Source organism: Peromyscus leucopus, chromosome 13 (genome assembly GCF_004664715.2).
Source record: "Peromyscus leucopus breed LL Stock chromosome 13, UCI_PerLeu_2.1, whole genome shotgun sequence".
NCBI classification, from domain to species: domain Eukaryota; kingdom Metazoa; phylum Chordata; class Mammalia; order Rodentia; family Cricetidae; genus Peromyscus; species Peromyscus leucopus.
In genome coordinates, this window is record NC_051074.1 from 57340868 (window position 1) to 57359007 (window position 18140).

The 18140-nt window shown below is 42.3% G+C and overlaps 1 protein-coding gene across 2 annotated transcripts in view; it reads left to right on the forward strand.

The window, feature by feature from the left end:
- Window positions 1-16842: 16842 nt before the first annotated feature.
- Pgap1 (post-GPI attachment to proteins inositol deacylase 1) overlaps window positions 16843-18140 on the forward strand; it is a 73259-nt gene continuing 71961 nt past the window's right edge. For both annotated transcript variants that reach the window (XM_028886380.2, XM_028886388.2), the window contains exon 1: window positions 16843-17109. In XM_028886380.2, the coding sequence (XP_028742213.1) occupies window positions 16963-17109 (147 nt within the window). In that variant the 5' untranslated portion in view covers window positions 16843-16962. The remainder of the gene's footprint in view (window positions 17110-18140) is intronic.

Below are 18140 nucleotides of genomic sequence, written 5' to 3' on the forward strand. Positions count from 1 at the left end.
AAACCTGGAAGTTAAAATTTGTTTTTTCTTTTGTCTTTAGACTGTATTGAACTAATGTAATGATATATTCAGTCCTGTGTCTAAAATCATTTGAGATAAATATATTTTGGGTATATGTTTGGGAAGAGGTATACTTCAGCTATAAATTTTATGGAGTTGTGTTAGTTATCTCAATTAGCTTTTAAATTATATGATTGCTGTTAAATTATTTTATTTTCATGGCTGGTGATGCCTCCAGAGGTGGCTTTATTATGCAGGAATGTTTTAGCTATCCTGGGTTATTTGTTTTTCCATATGAAGTTGAGTATTGTTCTTTTGAGGTCTGTGAAGAATTGTGTTGGGATTTTGATGGGGATTGCATTGAATCTGTAGATTGCTTTTGGTAAGATTGCCATTTTTTATTATGTTGATTCTACCTATCCATGAGCATGGGAGATCTATCCATTTTCTGATATCTTCTTCAATTTCTTTTTTCAAAGACTGAAAGTTCTTGTTATACGGATCTTTCACTTGCTTAGAGTTACCCCAAGGTATTTTATATTATTTGTGGCTATTGTAAAGAGTGATGTTTTTCTAATTTCTTTCTCAGTCCATTTATCATTTGTATATAGCAGGGCTACTGTTTTTTTTTTTTTTTTAGTTACTCTTATATCCTGCCACTTTACTGAAGGAGTTTATCAGCTGTAGGAGTTCCCTGGTAGAATTTTTGGCATCACTCGTGTATACTATCATATCATCTGCAAATAGGGAAAGTTTGACTTCTTCTTTTCCAATTTGTATCCCCTTGATCTCCTTTTGTTGTCTTATTGCTCTAGCTAGAACTTTGAGTACTATATTGAATAGATATGGGAAGAGTGGACAGCCTTGTTTTGTTCCTGATTTTAGTGGAATGGCTTTGATTTTTCTCTCCATTTAATTTGATGTTGGCTGTCAGCTTGCTGTAAATTGCCTTTATTATGTTTAGGTATGTTCCTTGTATTCCTGATCTCTCCAAGACATTTATCATGAAGGGGTGTTGGATTCTGTTGAAGGCTTTTTCAGCATCTAATGAGATAATCATATTTTTTTTCATTCAGTCTGTTTATATGGTGAATTACATTGACAGATTTTCATATGTTGAGCCATCCATGCATCTCTGGGATGAAGATTACTTGATCATGGTGGATGATTTTTTTGATGTGTTCTTGGATTTGGTTTGTCAGTATTTTATTGAGTATTTTTGCATCAGTGTTCATGAGGGAGATTGGTCTGTAATTCTCTTTCTTTGTTGCATCTTTGTCTGGTTTGGGTATCAGGGTAACTGTAGCCTCATAGAAAGAGTTTGGTAGTGTTCCTTTTGCTTCTATTGTTTGGAACAGTTTGAAGAGTATTGGTGTTAGCTCTTCTTTGAAATTCTGGTAGAATTCTGCACTGAAACCATCTGGTCCTGGACTTTTTTTTTTTTTGGTTGGGAAACTTTTTTTTTTTAAAATTTTTATTTATTTTATTTTACAATACCATTCAGTTCTACATGTCAGCCATGGGTTCCCTATTCTCCCCCCTCCCACCCCCTCCACTTACTCCCAGCCCACCCCCATTCCCGCCTCCTCCAGGGCAAATCCTCCCCCGAGGACTGCAATCAACCTGGTAGACTCAGTCCAGGCAGGTCCAGTCCCTTCCTCCCAGACTGAGCCAAGTGTCCCTGCATAAGATCCAGGTTTCAAACAGCCAACTCATGCAATGAGCACAGGACTTGGTCCCACTGCCTAGTTGCCTCCCAAACTGATCAAGCCAATCAACTGTCACACCTATTCAGAGGGCCTGATCCAGCTGGGGGCCCCTCAGCCTTTGGTTCATAGTTCATGTGTTTCCATTCATTTGGCTATTTTTTTTCAATAATTGAGTAAAACCGAAATTTATTATAAGCCACAGTCATCCTAGGGACCTCCATGCTATATATATAGCCTCCATGGTTCTATGGGTTGTGGTCTGATTGTTCTTTATTTTATATCTAGAATCCACTTATGAGTGAGTACATACCATGACTGTCTTTCTGGGTTTGGGTTACCTCACTCAGGATGATTTTTTCTAGTTCCATCCATTTGCCTGCAAATTTCATGCTTTCATTGTTTTTCTCTGATGGGTAGTACTCCATTGTATATATGTACCACATTTTTTTCATCCATTCTGTTGACGGGCATCTAGGTTGTTTCCAGGTTCTGGCTATTACAAATAGTGCTGCTATGAACATAGCTGAGCATGTATCTTTATGGTATGAATCATCATTCCTTGGGTATATGCCCAAGAGTGGGATGGCTGGGTCTTGAGGTAGTTTGATTCCTAATTTTCTGAGAAACCGCCATACTGATTTCCACAGTGGTTTTACAAGTTTACATTCCCACCAACAGTGGAGGAGTGTTCCCTTTGCTCCACATCCTCTCCAACATTGACTGTCATTGGTGTTTTTGATCGTAGCCATTCTGACAGGTGTAAGGTGGTATCTCAGAGTCGTTTTGATTTGCGTTTCTCTGATGATTAAGGATGCTGAGCATTTCTTTAAATGTCTTTCAGCCATTTGTGTTTCTTGTTTTGTGAATTCTCTGTTTAGCTCTTTAGCCCATTTTTTAATTGGACTGTTCAGTATTTTGATGTCTAGTTTCTTGAGTTCTTTATATACTGTGGAGATCAATCCTCTGTCAGATGTGGGGTTGGTGAAGATCTTTTCCCATTCTGTTGGCTGTCTTTTTATCTTATTGACTGTGTCTTTTGCCCTGCAAAAGTTTCGAGAGGTCCCATTTATTAATTGTTGTGCTCAGGGTCTGTGCTGTTGGTGTTTTATTTAGGAAATGGTCTCCGGTGCCAATGCGTTCAAGAGTGCTTCCTACTTTCTTTTCTATTAAGTTTAGTGTAACTGGATTTATGTTCAGGTCTTTGATCCACTTGGACTTGAGTTTTGTGCATGGTGACAGATATGGATCTATTTGTAATCTTTTACATATTGAGATCCAATTATGCCAGCACCATTTGTTGAAGATACTTTCTTTTTTTCATTGTATAGTTTTGGCTCCTTTGTCAAAAACCAGGTGTTCATATGTGCATGGATTAATGTCAGGGTCTTCAATTCAATTCCATTGGTCCGTATGTCGGTTTTTATACCAGTACCAAGCTGTTTTTATTACTATAGCTCAATAGTAGAGTTTGAGGTCAGGGATGGTGATGCCTCCAAAGGTTGCTTTATCATATAGGATTTTTTTAGCTATCCTGGTCTTTTGTTTTTCCATAGGAAGTTGAGTATTTTTCTTTCCAAGTCTGTGAAGAATTGTGTTGGGATTTTGATGGGGATTGCATTGAATCTGTAGATTGCTTTCGGTAAGATTGCCATTTTTACTATGTTAATCCTACCTATCCATGAGCATGGGAGATCCTTCCATTTTCTGATATCTTCTTCAATTTCTTTCTTCAGAGATTTAAAGTTCTTGTCACAAAGGTCCTTTACTTGTTTAGTTAGTGTTATCCCAAGGTATTTTATATTATTTGTGGCTATTGTAAAGGGTGATGTTTTTCTGACTTCTTTCTCAGCCCTTTTATTATTTGTATATAGGAGGGCTACTGATTTTTTTTTGAGTTGATCTTGTATCCTGCCACTTTACTGAAGGAGTTTATCAGCTGTAGGAGTTCCCTGGTAGAGTTTTTGGCATCACTCATGTATACTATCATATCATCTGCAAATAGGGAAAGTTTGACTTCTTCTTTTCCAATTTGTATCCCCTTGATCTCCTTTTGTTGTCTTATTGCTCTAGCTAGAACTTCTAGTACTATATTGAATAAATATGGGGAGAGTGGACAGCCTTGTTTTGTTCCTGAATTTCGTGGTATCACTTTGAGTATCTCTCCGTTTAATTTGATGTTGGCTGTCAGCTTGCTGTAAATTGCCTTTATTATGTTTAGGTATGTTCCTTGTATTCCTGATCTCTCCAAGACATTTATCATGAAGGGGTGTTGGATTCTGTTGAAGGCTTTTTCAGCATCTAATGAGATAATCATATTTTTTTTTTCATTCAGTCTGTTTATATGGTGAATTACATTGACAGATTTTCATATGTTGAGCCATCCATGCATCTCTGGGATGAAGATTACTTGATCATGGTGGATGATTTTTTGATGTGTTCTTGGATTTGGTTTGTCAGTATTTTATTGAGTATTTTTGCATCAGTGTTCATGAGGGAGATTGGTCTGTAATTCTCTTTCTTTGTTGCATCTTTGTCTGGTTTGGGTATCAGGGTAACTGTAGCCTCATAGAAAGAGTTTGGTAGTGTTCCTTATGCTTCTATTGTTTGGAACAGTTTCAAGAGTATTGGTGTTAGCTCTTCTTTGAAATTCTGGTAGAATTCTGCACTGAAACCATCTGTTCCTGCACTTTTTTTTTTGGTTGGGAAACTTTAATGAGTATTTCTATTCCCTTGGGGGTTATAGGTCTATTTAAATTGTTTATCTTGTCTTGATTTAATTTTGGTATGTGGTACCTATCCAGAAAATCATCCATTTCCTTTAAATTTTCTAATTTTGTGGAGTACTGGTTTTTGAAGTATGATTCTCTGTATTTCCCTGTTGTCTGTGGTTATGTCCCCCTTTTCATTTCTGGTTTTGTTAATTTGGATGCTCTCTTTCTCCACCTTTTTGTTAGTTTGGATAAGGGCTTGTCTATCTTGTCAATTTTCTCAAAGAACCAACTCTTTGTTTCATTTATTCTTTGTATTTTTCTCTTTGTTTCTATTTTATTGATTTCAGCCCTCAATTTGATTATTTATTGGCATCTATTCCTCCTGGGTGAATTTGCTTCTTTTTGTTCTAGAGCTTTCAGGAATGCTGTTAAGTCACTAGTGTGAGGTTTTTTCAATTTTTTTATGTGGACATTTAGTGCTATGAATTTTCCTCTTAGCACTAGTTTATGGTGTTCCATAACTTTGGGTATGTTGTACATTCATTTTCATTGAATTCTAGAAAGTCTTTAATTTCTTTATTTCTTCCTTGACCCATTGGTGATTCAGTTGAGCATTATTCAGTTTCCACGAGTTTGTAGGCTTTCTGTGATTTATGTTGTTCTTGAATTCTAACTTTAAGTCATGGTGGCCCGATAAAATACAGGAGGTTATTCCAATTTTTTTTTTTTTGTATCTGTTGTGATTTGCTTTGTGACTGAATATGTGGTCAGTTTTAGAGAAGGTTCCCTGGAGTGCTGAGAATGTATATTTCTTTTGTGTTAGTGGAATATTCTGTAGTTATCTATTAAGTCCATTTGAGTCACAACATCTGTGAGATCTCTTATTTCTCGGTTAGGTTTCTGTCTGGCAGACCTGTCCATTGGTGAGAGTGGGGTGTTGGAGTCTCTCACTATTGGTGTGTGAGGTTTTATGTGTGATTTACACTTAGGTAATGTTTCTTTTACAAATGTGGGTGCCCTTGTATTTGGGGCATAAATGTTCAGAATTGAGACTTCATCTTGATGGATTTTTCCTGAGATGAGTATGTAATGTCCTTCCCAATCTCTTTTAATTGATTTTAGTTTGAAGTCTATTTTGTTAGTGATTAGGCTAGCTACACTAGCCTGCTTCTTAAATCCATTTGAATGGAAAGTCTTTTCCCAACCTTTTACTCTGAGGTAGTGTCTTTGAAGTTGAGGTGTATTTCTTGTATGCAGCAGAAGGATGGATCCTGTTTTCCTATCCATTCTGTTAGCCTGTGTATTTTTATAGGTGAATTGAGTCCATTGATATCAAGGGATATTAATGACCAGTGACTGTTAATTCCTGTTATCTTTTGGTGGTGATGTGTGGTGTATTTCCCTTCTTTGGGATTTGCTGCTATAGGGTTATCTATTGCCTGAGTTTTCGTGGGTTCATCTAAATTCCTTAGGTTGGAGTTTTCCTTCTAGTGCTTTCTGTAGGGCTGAATTTATGGGTAGGTATTATTTAAATCTTTGTCTTTGAAATGTCTTGTTTACTCTGTCTACAATGATTGAAAGTTTTACTGGGTATAGTAGTTTGGGCTGGCATCCATGGTTTCTTAGTGTCTGTATAACATCTGTCTAGGATCTTATGGCTTTCAGAGTCTCCATTGAGAAGTCAGGTGTTATTCTAATGGGTCTGCCTTTATAAGTCACTTGGTCTTTTTCCTTTGCTGGTCTTAATAGTCTTTATTTATTCTGTATGTTTACTGCTTTGATTATTATGTGACAGGGGAACTGTTTTTGGGGTCTAGTCTATTTGGTGTTTTGTAAGATTCTTATAGCATCATAGACATTTCCTTGTTTAGGTCAGGAAAGTTTTTTTTTCTGTGATTTTGTTCAATATATTTTCTGTGCCTTTGAGTTGGTATTCTTCTCCTTCTTCTATCCCTATTATTCTTACATTTGGCCTTTTCATGGTGTCCCAGATTTCTAGGATATTTTGTGTTATGACTTCTTTGGCTTTAGTGTTTTCTTTGACTGACAAATCTATTTCTTCTATTGTATCCTTGATGCCAGAGATTCTCTCTTCCATCTCTTGTATTCTGTTGGTTATGCTTGCATCTGTAGTTCCTGTTCATTTATTCAGATTTTCCATTTACATCATTCCCTTGGTTTGTGTCTTCTTCATCGCTGTGGGATGTTCTGTATGACAAATGTGTTGCTCTGATTGGTCAATAAATAAAACACTGATTGGCCAGTGGCTAGGCAGGAAGTATAGGCGGGACTAACAAAGAGGAGAAAAGAAAGAACAGGAAGGCAGAAGGAGTCACTGCCAGCCACCACCAGGACAAGCGCATGTGAAGATGACAGTAAGCCACGAGCCATGTGGCAGGGTATAGATTTGTGGAAATGGATTAATTTAAGCTATAAGAACAGTTAGCAAGAAGCCTGCCATGGCCATACAGTTTGTAAGCAATATAAGTCTCTGTGTTTACTTGGTTGGGTCTGAGTGGCTGTGAGACTGGTGGGTGACAAAGATTTGTCCTGACTGTGGGCAAGGCAGAAAAACTCTAGCTACACTTCATTGCTTCTCTTTCATTTCTTAGGTCTTGAACTGTATCCTTCACCTGTTTGTTTTTTCTTGGTTTTCTTGGCTTTCTTTAAGGGATTTAGTGATTTCTTCCAATTTTTTGTTCGTCTTTTTCTCAATTTCTTGAAGGGAATTTTTCATTTCCTCTTTAAAGGTCTGTATCATCTTCACAGTTATTTTAAAGGTCACTTTCTTCTTTACATTGTGAAGTTCAGGTCTTGCTGTTGAAGAACTACTAGGTTCTTGTGGTGCCATATTGCTATTTATGTTGTATTTTTACACTGGCATCTACCCATCTCTTCAATTGGTGCAAGTGGGCAGGTCTGTGTCTGAGGGAGTTTCTCTTGGTCCAATCTGTGCTGCCTCTGTCTGTGTCTCAGGGGGGCACTGTAGGTCCAATCTGCACTATTGGTCCAATCAGAGTTGGTGGGTTCTATGTCTCAGGGAGCCGCTGAGTTCACAAGGGGATGGGTGGGCTTGGAGTAGGGAGTGGTCTTGTAGATTGCTGGGTCTGATGGGGGTTGTTGGTGGGGATGCCTGCCTGCAGTCTTCCCTATTGGCCTACATCTGGGGCAGTGATGGATGGGGGTAGGGGGGTATGGGTTGTGCCTTGGGGGACTATAGCCTAGAAACAGGGCTTTCAGGCTGTTAGTTACAGTTTTCAAAGGTGAACTTTATAGATGACAGTGCAATATCACAGTGTTAAAAGGTTGGATACACTTGGGTCCACTTCTCAAAGCACAAATCTGAAGTGGACTGACAAGAGAGGAGTTGTGATTTGTAATGAGTGGTGACTGGTTAGAAGATTGGTTAGACTGAAGGTGAGGGTGGCTGTGAGGATGCTGTGCGCATCCTTTTCACAAGGCTTCTTAGCCTTGTTTTTCATTCCAAACCTCCTTAAGCCCAAGGAAATGTCACACCACCCCAGTATATATATATAGGCAAATATGAATAGGTATGCAAATCAAATGTTTGCTGACAGTAAGGCATATATTTATCTTAAAAATTCTTTTATATACATATAATTTTAGTATTTATAATGACAAAAATGAATTCACATACACGAGATAGATATGCTTATTTTTACATAAAAATTAAATCCTGGATATTTTAAACTGCAGGACATAAAAGCTTCAGTGTTTCCTCAGAGTTGATAGATACTTTGATTTTATAATCATCAATGTTGAGAAGGCCATTTCATATAAATATGTCTTACAGAAGAGTAGAAGTATGCTTAGGGCCATTTCAGAAATTGCTGGAAATTCTTCTAATCCCAAACTAAGATACATTTAATGAGTTCTCATCAAACTCATGTCAGAAAATTAAACAGCGATTTTTAAAATGAAAGACTCTAATACAACACAACCAAAGATATATACATTTGCTACTTACATGCTGAGGAATGAGGGTAGGAAAGTATTAGAAGTGTTTGTTTTCTATAATTGAACCATATGCTTCTGTAAGGGCAGAAAACCTTGTATGAAGAGTGAAGACACCTGCAATTCATAATGTACAGTAGTCTTGTATCTAAGCCACGGTGCTTCAGGCATCACTGTGTGGTGTGAAAGCATGCACTCATCATTGTGTGGTTTGAAGGCATGCACCCATCACTGTGTGGTGTGAAGGCATGCACTCATCACTGTGTGGTGTGAAGGCACCCATCACTGTGTGGTGTGAAGGCACACATCACTGTGTGGTGTGAAGGCATGCACTCATCACTGTGTGGTGTGAAGGCATGCACTCATCACTGTGTGGTGTGAAGGCACCCATCACTGTGTGGTGTGAAGGCACCCATCACTGTGTGGTGTGAAGGCATGCACTCATCACTGTGTGGTGTGAAGGCACTCATCACTGTGTGGTGTAAAGGCATGCACTCATCACTGTGTGGTGTGAAGGCATGCACTCATCACTGTGTGGTGTGAAGGCATGCACTCATCACTGTGTGGTGTGAAAGCACTCATCACTGTGTAGTGTGAAGGCATGCATGGCAGGAAGTGAACACATCATGTTCAGAATCAAGGCTACAATAAAACTGTGGGATGCCACATGAGTCAGCACTAAAAGAAACACCTTGGATCTGGTGTGCATTGTGTGTTGCATGTTCAGAACCTTTAATTTTTGTAAATATTTTACTGTTCCCATATTTAGTAAAAGAAAAAAACACTTCTCTGTAGTTATTATATATAGTTCCCACCTTCTCAACCTAGTCCTAAAGCTGTGGTGTACACCCTCTCTCCTCCACCTTACCTTTCAGTCACACTTTAGCAAACAGTAAAATTTGCCCCTAACCTCAGTAGCATGTTTCTTGTGAAGATAACCATTGACCTAATTAGCAAACTGAACACTTCCCAGACCTGCCTGGTCCCCCTCTTTCCCTAAAGCCATTTTCCATGGTATTTTCTCCTGCTAATCTGGGCTTTCCCTCCATACCATGTAATATTTTTTCTCTCATACCCTAAATGTTACAACTTCCATGATTTTAACTCTCAGCCATCATTCAATCCTTCAGAGGCCTCTAAGCTGAGGCAGCAAAATGGAGAATCAGCCCAGCCTGTAAACATAGTGCCTCAAAAGACTAAAAATTAAAAAGTAAATCATTTGTAGGGGCTAGAGAGTTGAATCAGAGGTAAGAGCACTTGCAGAGGACCTGGGTTCTGTTCTCAGCACCCACATGGTTGCTGACAACCATCTATAACTTCAGTTCCAAGAGACCCTACACCTGCTTCTGACCTCCGTGACACCAACCACACACATACATGTAAGCAAAAGCATATTGTACACATTAAATAAATTAAACATTTTAAGGGTTTTTTTTTTTAAATTAAATAAATTTAAAAATTTAATGTTTTTTTTTTTTAAATTAGTCAGTAGTTCCTTAGGACTTGGACTATGGTCAGGGTTCCCTTGGTTGTAAGAGAAACTCGGTGACTCAAACATAAAGGTGATTTGTAGATAGACCTCAGCATTCCAAAGTAAAGTAACAAGTCAGGACATATAGCACATCTTCTTAAACCGGGGGTAGTTTTCCCTCTTGGGGTCCTGTGACTAAATATGGGTACAGCAAAATTTTTACAACAATGAAAGGTTCTGAACATGTAACACAGAAAACTCAATTCAAAATTAAATGCACACCAGATCCAAGGTGTTTCTTTTAGTGCTGACTCATGTGGCATCCCACAGCTTTACTGCAGCCTTGATTCTGAACATGCGTTCACTTCCTGCCATGCATGCCTTCACACCACACAGTGATGAGTGCCTTCACACCACACAGTGATGCCTGTCTTCACACCACACAGTGATGAGTGCCTTCACACCACACAGTGATGCCTGTCTTCACACCACACAGTGATGAGTGCCTTCACACTACACAGTGATACCTGTCTTCACACCACACAGTGATGAGTGCCTTCACACTACACAGTGATGCCTGTCTTCACACCACACAGTGATGAGTGCCTTCACACCACAGTGATGAGTGCATGCCTTCATACTACACAGTGATGGGTGCCTTCACACTACACAGTGATGCCTGCCTTCACACCACACAGTGATGCATGCCTTCATACCACACAGTGATGTGTGCATGCCTTCACACCACACAGCCATGCCTGCCTTCACACCACACAGTGAATGATCAAGGAGGCTGCCACAATTTATGAAAGCCCCTAGACAAGTAAGCTCCAGCATCTTTAGATTCAGTTGTTCTCTGTGTAACTGTCCTCAGGGAGCATATATCGTTGCTACTGAAAGTGCACTCTACTGACCTGTTGTAGAATATTATTTTAAGGAGTGTTACTTTTGTTTATGTTGCATTTGTTTAACTCTGTGAAGCTGTGTTACTGTGCCTGTGTAAAACACCTGATGGTCTAATAAAGAACTGAATGGCCAATGGCAAGGCAGAAGAAAGGATGGGCAGGGCTGGCAAGCAGAGAGAATAAATAGAAGGAGAAATCTGGGAGAAAAAAGGAAAAAGAAGACAGAACAAGAGAACAAGGAGAGGAGGATGCTAGGGGACAGCCACCCACCCAGCCACAGATTAAGAGTGAAACTAAGGTATATAGAAGAGAAAGGTAAAAGCCCAGAGGCAAAAGGTAGCTGGGGTACTTAAAGCTAAGAAAAGTTGTCTAGAAACGAGCCAAGCTAAGGCCGGACATTTATAATTAAGAAAAGGCTCTGTGTATTTATGTGGGAGCTGGGTGGCAGACCCCCCAACAGCAGAAAAAAACATTTTGGTGTTGCAACATGGGGCAGTAGAAACCTGAACAACACTGACCAGCATTGTTGACACCACCTAGGTGTTTGCGAGACAGCCGAGTCTTGGGTCCCATCCCAGAACTACTGATCAGGACTCACTTTTAAGCAAACATTCAAATGCTTCACACATCCATTAGGTTTCAGAAACACTGGCTGGAGGACCTGCAGATGGTTCAGAAGTGAAGAGCACCTTAACTCTACAGAGGACCTAGGTTGGCTCCCAGAACCCACATGGCTGCTTATAACCATCTGAAACTCTAGTTCCAGGGGATCCAGTCCCCTTCTGGCCTCGATGGGTACAAGGTATGTACATATATAATGTACATGTAGGCACTTATAAACCTAAAAATAAAAATAATCTTTGTTTTTTAAAAAAAGAAATACTTAATAGATTGATAAGGGGGTATGTGATCACCCATGGTTTATTTATCATAATATTGCCTATAATATGCTAGGAGAAATAAAAATCAGATGTTCAGTCTGTGATAGTCCTAAGCATGTAGACTCAGTGCATTTCTCCTATTTTAGTCTAGAGTTTAAATTCTTTCCCACATGATTCATAATCCTCTACACTAAGTGGTAATTTCATGCTACACCCCAAGTGTTCTCATTTTGTGGGCTCAAAATCTATAGTATATCCTCATTAGCATATTTAGTGCTAAACATTGTCCTTACGTAAAGCAGGTTGTTTCCATAATCTGGTCCAATTGGTGTAATTCTAAAAATTTAGCAATCCTATTCTTATCAACACAATTTAAAAGAGTTTCCTCAGTTGATGGTTAATCTTGTTAACTTGTTGAGATTTAGAATTACCTTGGAGTCAAATCTCTGGGCATTTCTGTGAAGGATTTTCTAAACTCAGTTAACTGTAGTAGGGAGCTCATCATAACATCCAGCTCAAATAAAAAGGAGAAAGGGGGTGATCATTGGCTTTTGTCTCTTGTTGCTTCCTGACTATGGATGCAACAAGACTAACTGCTTCAAGCCATAATAGACTGTGCCCTGGAACCGTGAGGCAAAATAAACTCTGCCCTTTAAAAAGTGGCCAAAATAAACTCTGCCCTTTAAAAAGTGGCCTTTGTTAGAGTATTTCTGCCATAATGGCAAGACAACTAATACAGAAAATTGGGACCAGGAGTGGGGTTGTGGCTGTCACAGCCTGGGTATGTGGTTCTTAGGCGTTTGGAATGGATTTGTGGGAGAAATGTGTGAGAGTTTGGGACTCTGGGTTAGAAAGACTCTTTGATGAGGTGAAAAGAGATCAATGGGCCATTCTGGAAGGAGTTCAGAAAGACGTGGATAGTGGAGGTCTGGCTTCTGAGGTACCAGAGGAGGATGGGAGCTCTGGGAAACAGGGCAGAAGGCGTTCACGTTATGTTCAGGCAGAGAATCTAGCTGCATTCTGCACATGTCCCAAGGAAGCTAAGCGAAGTGGAATATAAAAATAATTGATTAGTCAGGCATGGTGAAGTACACCTTTAATCTTATCACTCAGGAAGCAAAGGCAGGTGCATCTCTAGGAGTTTAAGGCCTTCCTGGTCTACACAGAGTTCTAGTTCAGTCAGGGCAGCAGAGTGAGACCCTGTCTCAAAACAATGACAACTCCTTCCCCACCCCCAAACCACCAGCACCACCACCAAAGTAAAGCAAACAAAGCAAACAAACAAACAAAAAATTGACTAATGTGTTTGGCAGAGGAAATTTCAAGGTAGGCTAGCATCAGCCTGTGCATGGTTTTCGTTCATCACATTTATCCTGGTCTACAGTAACAAAGAGCAAAATGTGGGCAGAATTTGTATTGAATGTATAGTTTGTAAAAACAACAAAAAAAGAAGACTGGGCGAATTTGAGTTGCAGTCGAGGCATACACTAAAAACAAGGCTTAGTTGTTCAAGAGAAATCATCTGCTCTTCACTGGGACAATAGAATAATGAACGAGGGCAAGACTCCACATGTCAAAGGCTCCAGCTTTTTTGGGAAAGCAAAAATTGATTTGAAAGTGGAGAGCCCAAGATGAGATTGCCACCGGAGGAGGTCCTTGCTTCTGGAAAGCGCCTGCCTAAGGAAGCCCCGTGGTTAGCAAGCATGGGCTGCTCTAGCTGTGGTCCAAGGACGGAAGTCTCCATCCTGAGCTGACAGGAGAACTTTGAAGTGCCATCTAATCTGGCACTAGTTGGGTAGGCATGTAAGATACAAGACTGAAGAGAGACCATGGAGTCTTATACTGTAGTTTCAGAGAGCAACTGTGTGGTGATAATTGTGTTTCCCAAAATATTGTGCACCCTAATAAACTTATCTGGGGTCAGAGAACAGAACAGCCACTAGATATGGAGGCCAGAAAATGGTAGCACACACTTTTAATCCATTCCAAAGGCAGAGATCTGTCTGGATCTCTGTAAATTCAAGGCCACACTGGAAACAGCCAGGCGTGGTAAAAAGAGTCTTTAATCCCAGGAAGTGATGGCAGGAGGCAGAAAGGTATAAAAGGCGTGAAAACCAGGAACTAGCCGGTTAAGCTTTTAGGTTTTTGAGCAACACAGTGTAGCTGAGAGGCATCCAGTCTGAGGAAACAGGATCAGCTGAGGAATTGGCAAGGATTCAGGCTACACAACTGAGCCTAGGCAATATTGCAGGGTTGGAGTCCCTGAGATGCTGTTGTATGAAGCTATGGAAGCCAAGTCCAAGTTGCAGCAGAGACCCCCAGGATGCTGGAGATGCCAGAACCATGGGATGTCTGCCAAAGAGGCATGCATGGAGTGGAGCTGACCTGAGAGTGGCTGGGAGGCTGGAGAGGAGGCTAAGTGGTTAACAGCTCTTGCTTCTCTTACAGAGGACCTGGGTTCGGTTCCCAGCACCTCTGTGACAATTCACAGCTGTCTGTAACTCCAGTGGAACTCCATTTCCAGAGGATCCAATGTCTTCTGGTCTTTGTGGGCACTACATGCATATATGGGGTACACTTCCACATATACAGGCAAAACATTCATACACAAAATTAAGAAATAAAACTTCCTTTTAAAGAGGTTCTTTGTGTTCTGCAGGCATCAGAGCAGGAGGGACAGGACTACCTAACAGGACTACCTAGGCCTTTTAGAGCCCAGATGATTTCATCACGAGCTCTGGAGTTGCGAAATGTGATGTTTGCTCTGCTGGGGTTTGGTCTGCTTGGGTCTGATCTTCCCTTATTTCTCCCTTTTGGAATGAGAAGGTTCACTCTGTGCCATCATAGGTTGGACCTACGTAATGAAGTTCTTGTTTTACAGGGGCTCACAGTTAAAAGATTGCCTTATTCTCAGAAAAGACACTTTGGAATAGTATTGGGACTGTCAAAGATTACGGGGGCTTTCAAAGTTGAACTAAATGCATCTACGTTATGGGATGGCTGTGATCCTATGGAAACGCAAGGCAGAAGGTAATTATTTTAAAGCAAAACTGTTTGAGTGTCAAGGTGACAAAGGGGAAGAGTTGTGAAGATTAATTTTGTCAACCGGATGGAATTCAGAATCACCTTGGAGACAAATCTTTGGACATACCTGGGAGTGATGTTCTAGATTAAGTTAACTAATGTGGAAAAACCAACACTAACTTCCCCACCAGATAAAAATGGAAAAGAGAGCTCAGCTCTAGCCTTCAACTCTCCTTGCTTCCTGTCTGCGGATGCAATCTGCCTGCCTGCCTGCCTCAGGTTCTGCTGCCTTAAATCCCCTGCCTCGGGTTCTGCTGCCTTAAATCCCCTGCCTCAGGTTCTGCTGCCTTAAATCCCCTGCCTCAGGTTCTGCTGCCTTAAATCCCCTGCCTCGGGTTCTGCTGACATGACGGGCTATGAAACTGTGAGCTAAAATGAACCCTCCCTTAAGTTGCTCATGCAAGGATACTGTCACCGCCTAGGACAAGAATCTAATACACCAAGAGAGCACACCACAAAGTCAGAAACATACATGGCACGCCTTAAGTTTATATTTGCTAACCATCACCCCACTAGTCAATACTATCCAGAGTTCCCTCACACGCTACTCGTGGCCCTCCCAAATCTACCTCCACTCCATTCATTCTTCACAAATATTCCATATTCTGTAGCTGGCTGTATTTGCTTGGACCCATAAGTGTTTCTGTGTAGGGTAAAATAATATCTATCCTACCATTTTACCTTTGGATTATACCTTAATGTTAATGGCAGGGTTTTGCTTAAGATAAACAATAAGCTTCTTTCCAGTTTTAAAATTCTTTGATGTCATGTATCATAGCCAAATTTTCCCAGAATATATGCTAGAAAATTAGTTTAAGTAAAACGAAATTGAGTCAGTGCCAAAAGCAATTCTAAGTAAAATTCTGAAATTAGCAACACATACATTTCTCTCTCTCTCTCTCTCTCTCTCTCTCTCTCTCTCTCTCTCTCTCTCTCTCTCTCTCTCTCTCTCTCTCTCTCTCACACACACACACACACACACACACACAGCCCTTGCCTGCTCTCTGGTCAGCTTCAAGGACTGGCACCTCATAACATTCCAGAGTTTTGAAGCTGTTACGTGTATTACAAACGGGTTTGTCTTGCTTTTATTTAAACCCCCTTCTTCGTCTAAAGACAAACTGAAATCCTTCAAAATGAATTAAGTCACGAGAGAGAAAGAGTGAAAGCTTGAGCAAAATTGCCTTCTAACGTTAATATGGAACCAATCCCCGGAGAGAGATTGGGGACCCGAGAGCACCATGTCAGTGTCAACCCAATCCTGCACGTACCAAGCAGGGACATCCATGCTGGTGGGCATTTTCGTAATGTCCCTTTGGAGACTACCCCTCTTGTGGTTTAGACTTCCACCACGACCTGGATTTCCTCTGACTGTTGTGGGTTTTGTTTTAATGAGCCGATGCTTTCAAGTATTACTGCCCACAAGGCTCAACCAAGTCAGTGCCCTAGGAGGCCTGGGTGAAAGCCATTTATTTGTCTCCTCCGGAATCGAGCTAAACCGGTCCAAGAAGGCTTGAGGCGAAACCGCGGAGGAGGCCCGAGGCAGTTGGAAATGGAACAGGAAGGGATTTCAAACTGTTGCTGGGAAAGGTGTCTGCGCTGTGACAGCTCCTGGACAAGCCTTTGATGTGCCGTCGGGAGGCCTCCCACGGCCGGGCAGCACTGGATCATGAACACTCTCTGCCCTCGGGGGCGTTATCCTTGCCCCTGGCCACTTCCCCTGGGTACCCACCCGGCCCTTCCCCCTCCCGCCCCTGGGATCCTTCCCTCCCATCCCCTTCCCTCCCATCCCCTTCTCTCCCTCCCTTCCTCCCTCCCTCCCTTTCCCCAACTCCATCCCCCTTTCCCTTTTCCTCGCCCCCTCCCTTTTCTCTTTAGGCCCTCCCTCCATCCCTCCCAGCCCAGCCCACCCCGAGTGCGTTCTCACTCCATCTTCCCAGGCGCACGTTCGCACTCCCGCTGCAAACGCCTCCAGCTCCCTCCTCCGTGGGCGGTGCCGCGGGCCGGCTGCGCGCAGGCGCGCTGAGCGGGCGGGAGGGAGGGCGGGAGGGCGGGCGCCGGGGAAGGAGGGGGCGGGACGGGGGGGGGGGGGGAGCGCTGGCGGGCTCTGCGCAGGCGCGCGCTGCTCCGCTGGGCACGGCTTGGCACGGGCGTCTTTCCCTCGCTCTGTCTGCCTGGGCTCCCGGGCTCCTTGCAGCCGTAGAAGGGAGGGAGCTCGGCTGCACCATGTTTCTCCACTCCGTCAACCTCTGGAACCTGGCGTTCTACGTCTTCATGGTGCTCCTGGCCACCCTGGGGCTGTGGGATGTCTTCTTCGGCTTCGAGGAGAACAAGTGCAGCATGAGCTACATGTTCGAGTACCCCGAGTACCAGGTACGGCCCGCCCTCCCTCCCTCACCTGCGCCGGGCTCCTCCCGGGCTCAGCCCCGAACGATCCCTCCCGGGTCGCGCAGCCCTCCGGGCACTTGAAGCCAGTCTCCTGCCTCGTGCTGGGTAGGGCGTCCTGTCGCCGCCCCCGCCGCCGCGGCCCCTTCGCCCCCCATTCCTGGGCTCCCAGATCCCGGACCCCGACTTCTGACCCGCTGGGCACTGCGTGTCTCATCCCGCCGAGAGCTCCAGCCCCGGTTCCTGTCCCCAAACCCGGTTCTCCTGCGACCCTCCTTTGCTTGCAAGGAGATGGATTCTCTTCGCGCCCAGTGATAGACATGTCAGATTTCGCTTTTTTCTGGAAAGAAACCCAGCGTGTGCAGAGTTGCCAAGGCTGATTTAAAAAGAGGCTCTGGGTTTTTTTTACCTCTGGGTGAAGTGAAAGGCTGGCCCGATGAATAATTAAACCGAAAACTATTCAGTTCCTTCCTGTGGAGATTTTTTTTTTCTTTGCGGATCCACCTGTTCTGTAGGTTCAGAGTCCGTGGGTGTGTGTGTGTACCTGTGTGGGTGTGTGTACCTGGGTTTTCGCATGCCTCCGAACAGCCAGTGACCTGCACAGTCTATTAAGATATCTAATGCAATCAGTGGCGTGCGCAATCTGTTTCGTGGTTATTTTGTTTTCTCACTGGGTTTCACAGGATCTGCCCCCCTCTCACCGCCCCCACCGCCTCCGTGTCAGTTTGAACGCTTTCAATTAATTGCTTCATTTGTTCTGCGTAGTAGAATCTAGAATTTCATTCATGACCAGCTGTAGAGAGAGAGAGAGAGAGATGATGACAAATGACACAGCTGTCCGCAGAAATTTCCCTCCGGCAGGAATTTTCTTAGGATTTCTAAATGAATCTCTTAATTCTGGAATATCTATTATAATAACGCCTATGCACTGTACATAATAGGTTTTGATCACGTGCATTCTTAGTAGACTTGTAAGATCACAGCAGATTTTTTTCTGTAGGATGAAGGATGGAAGTCAG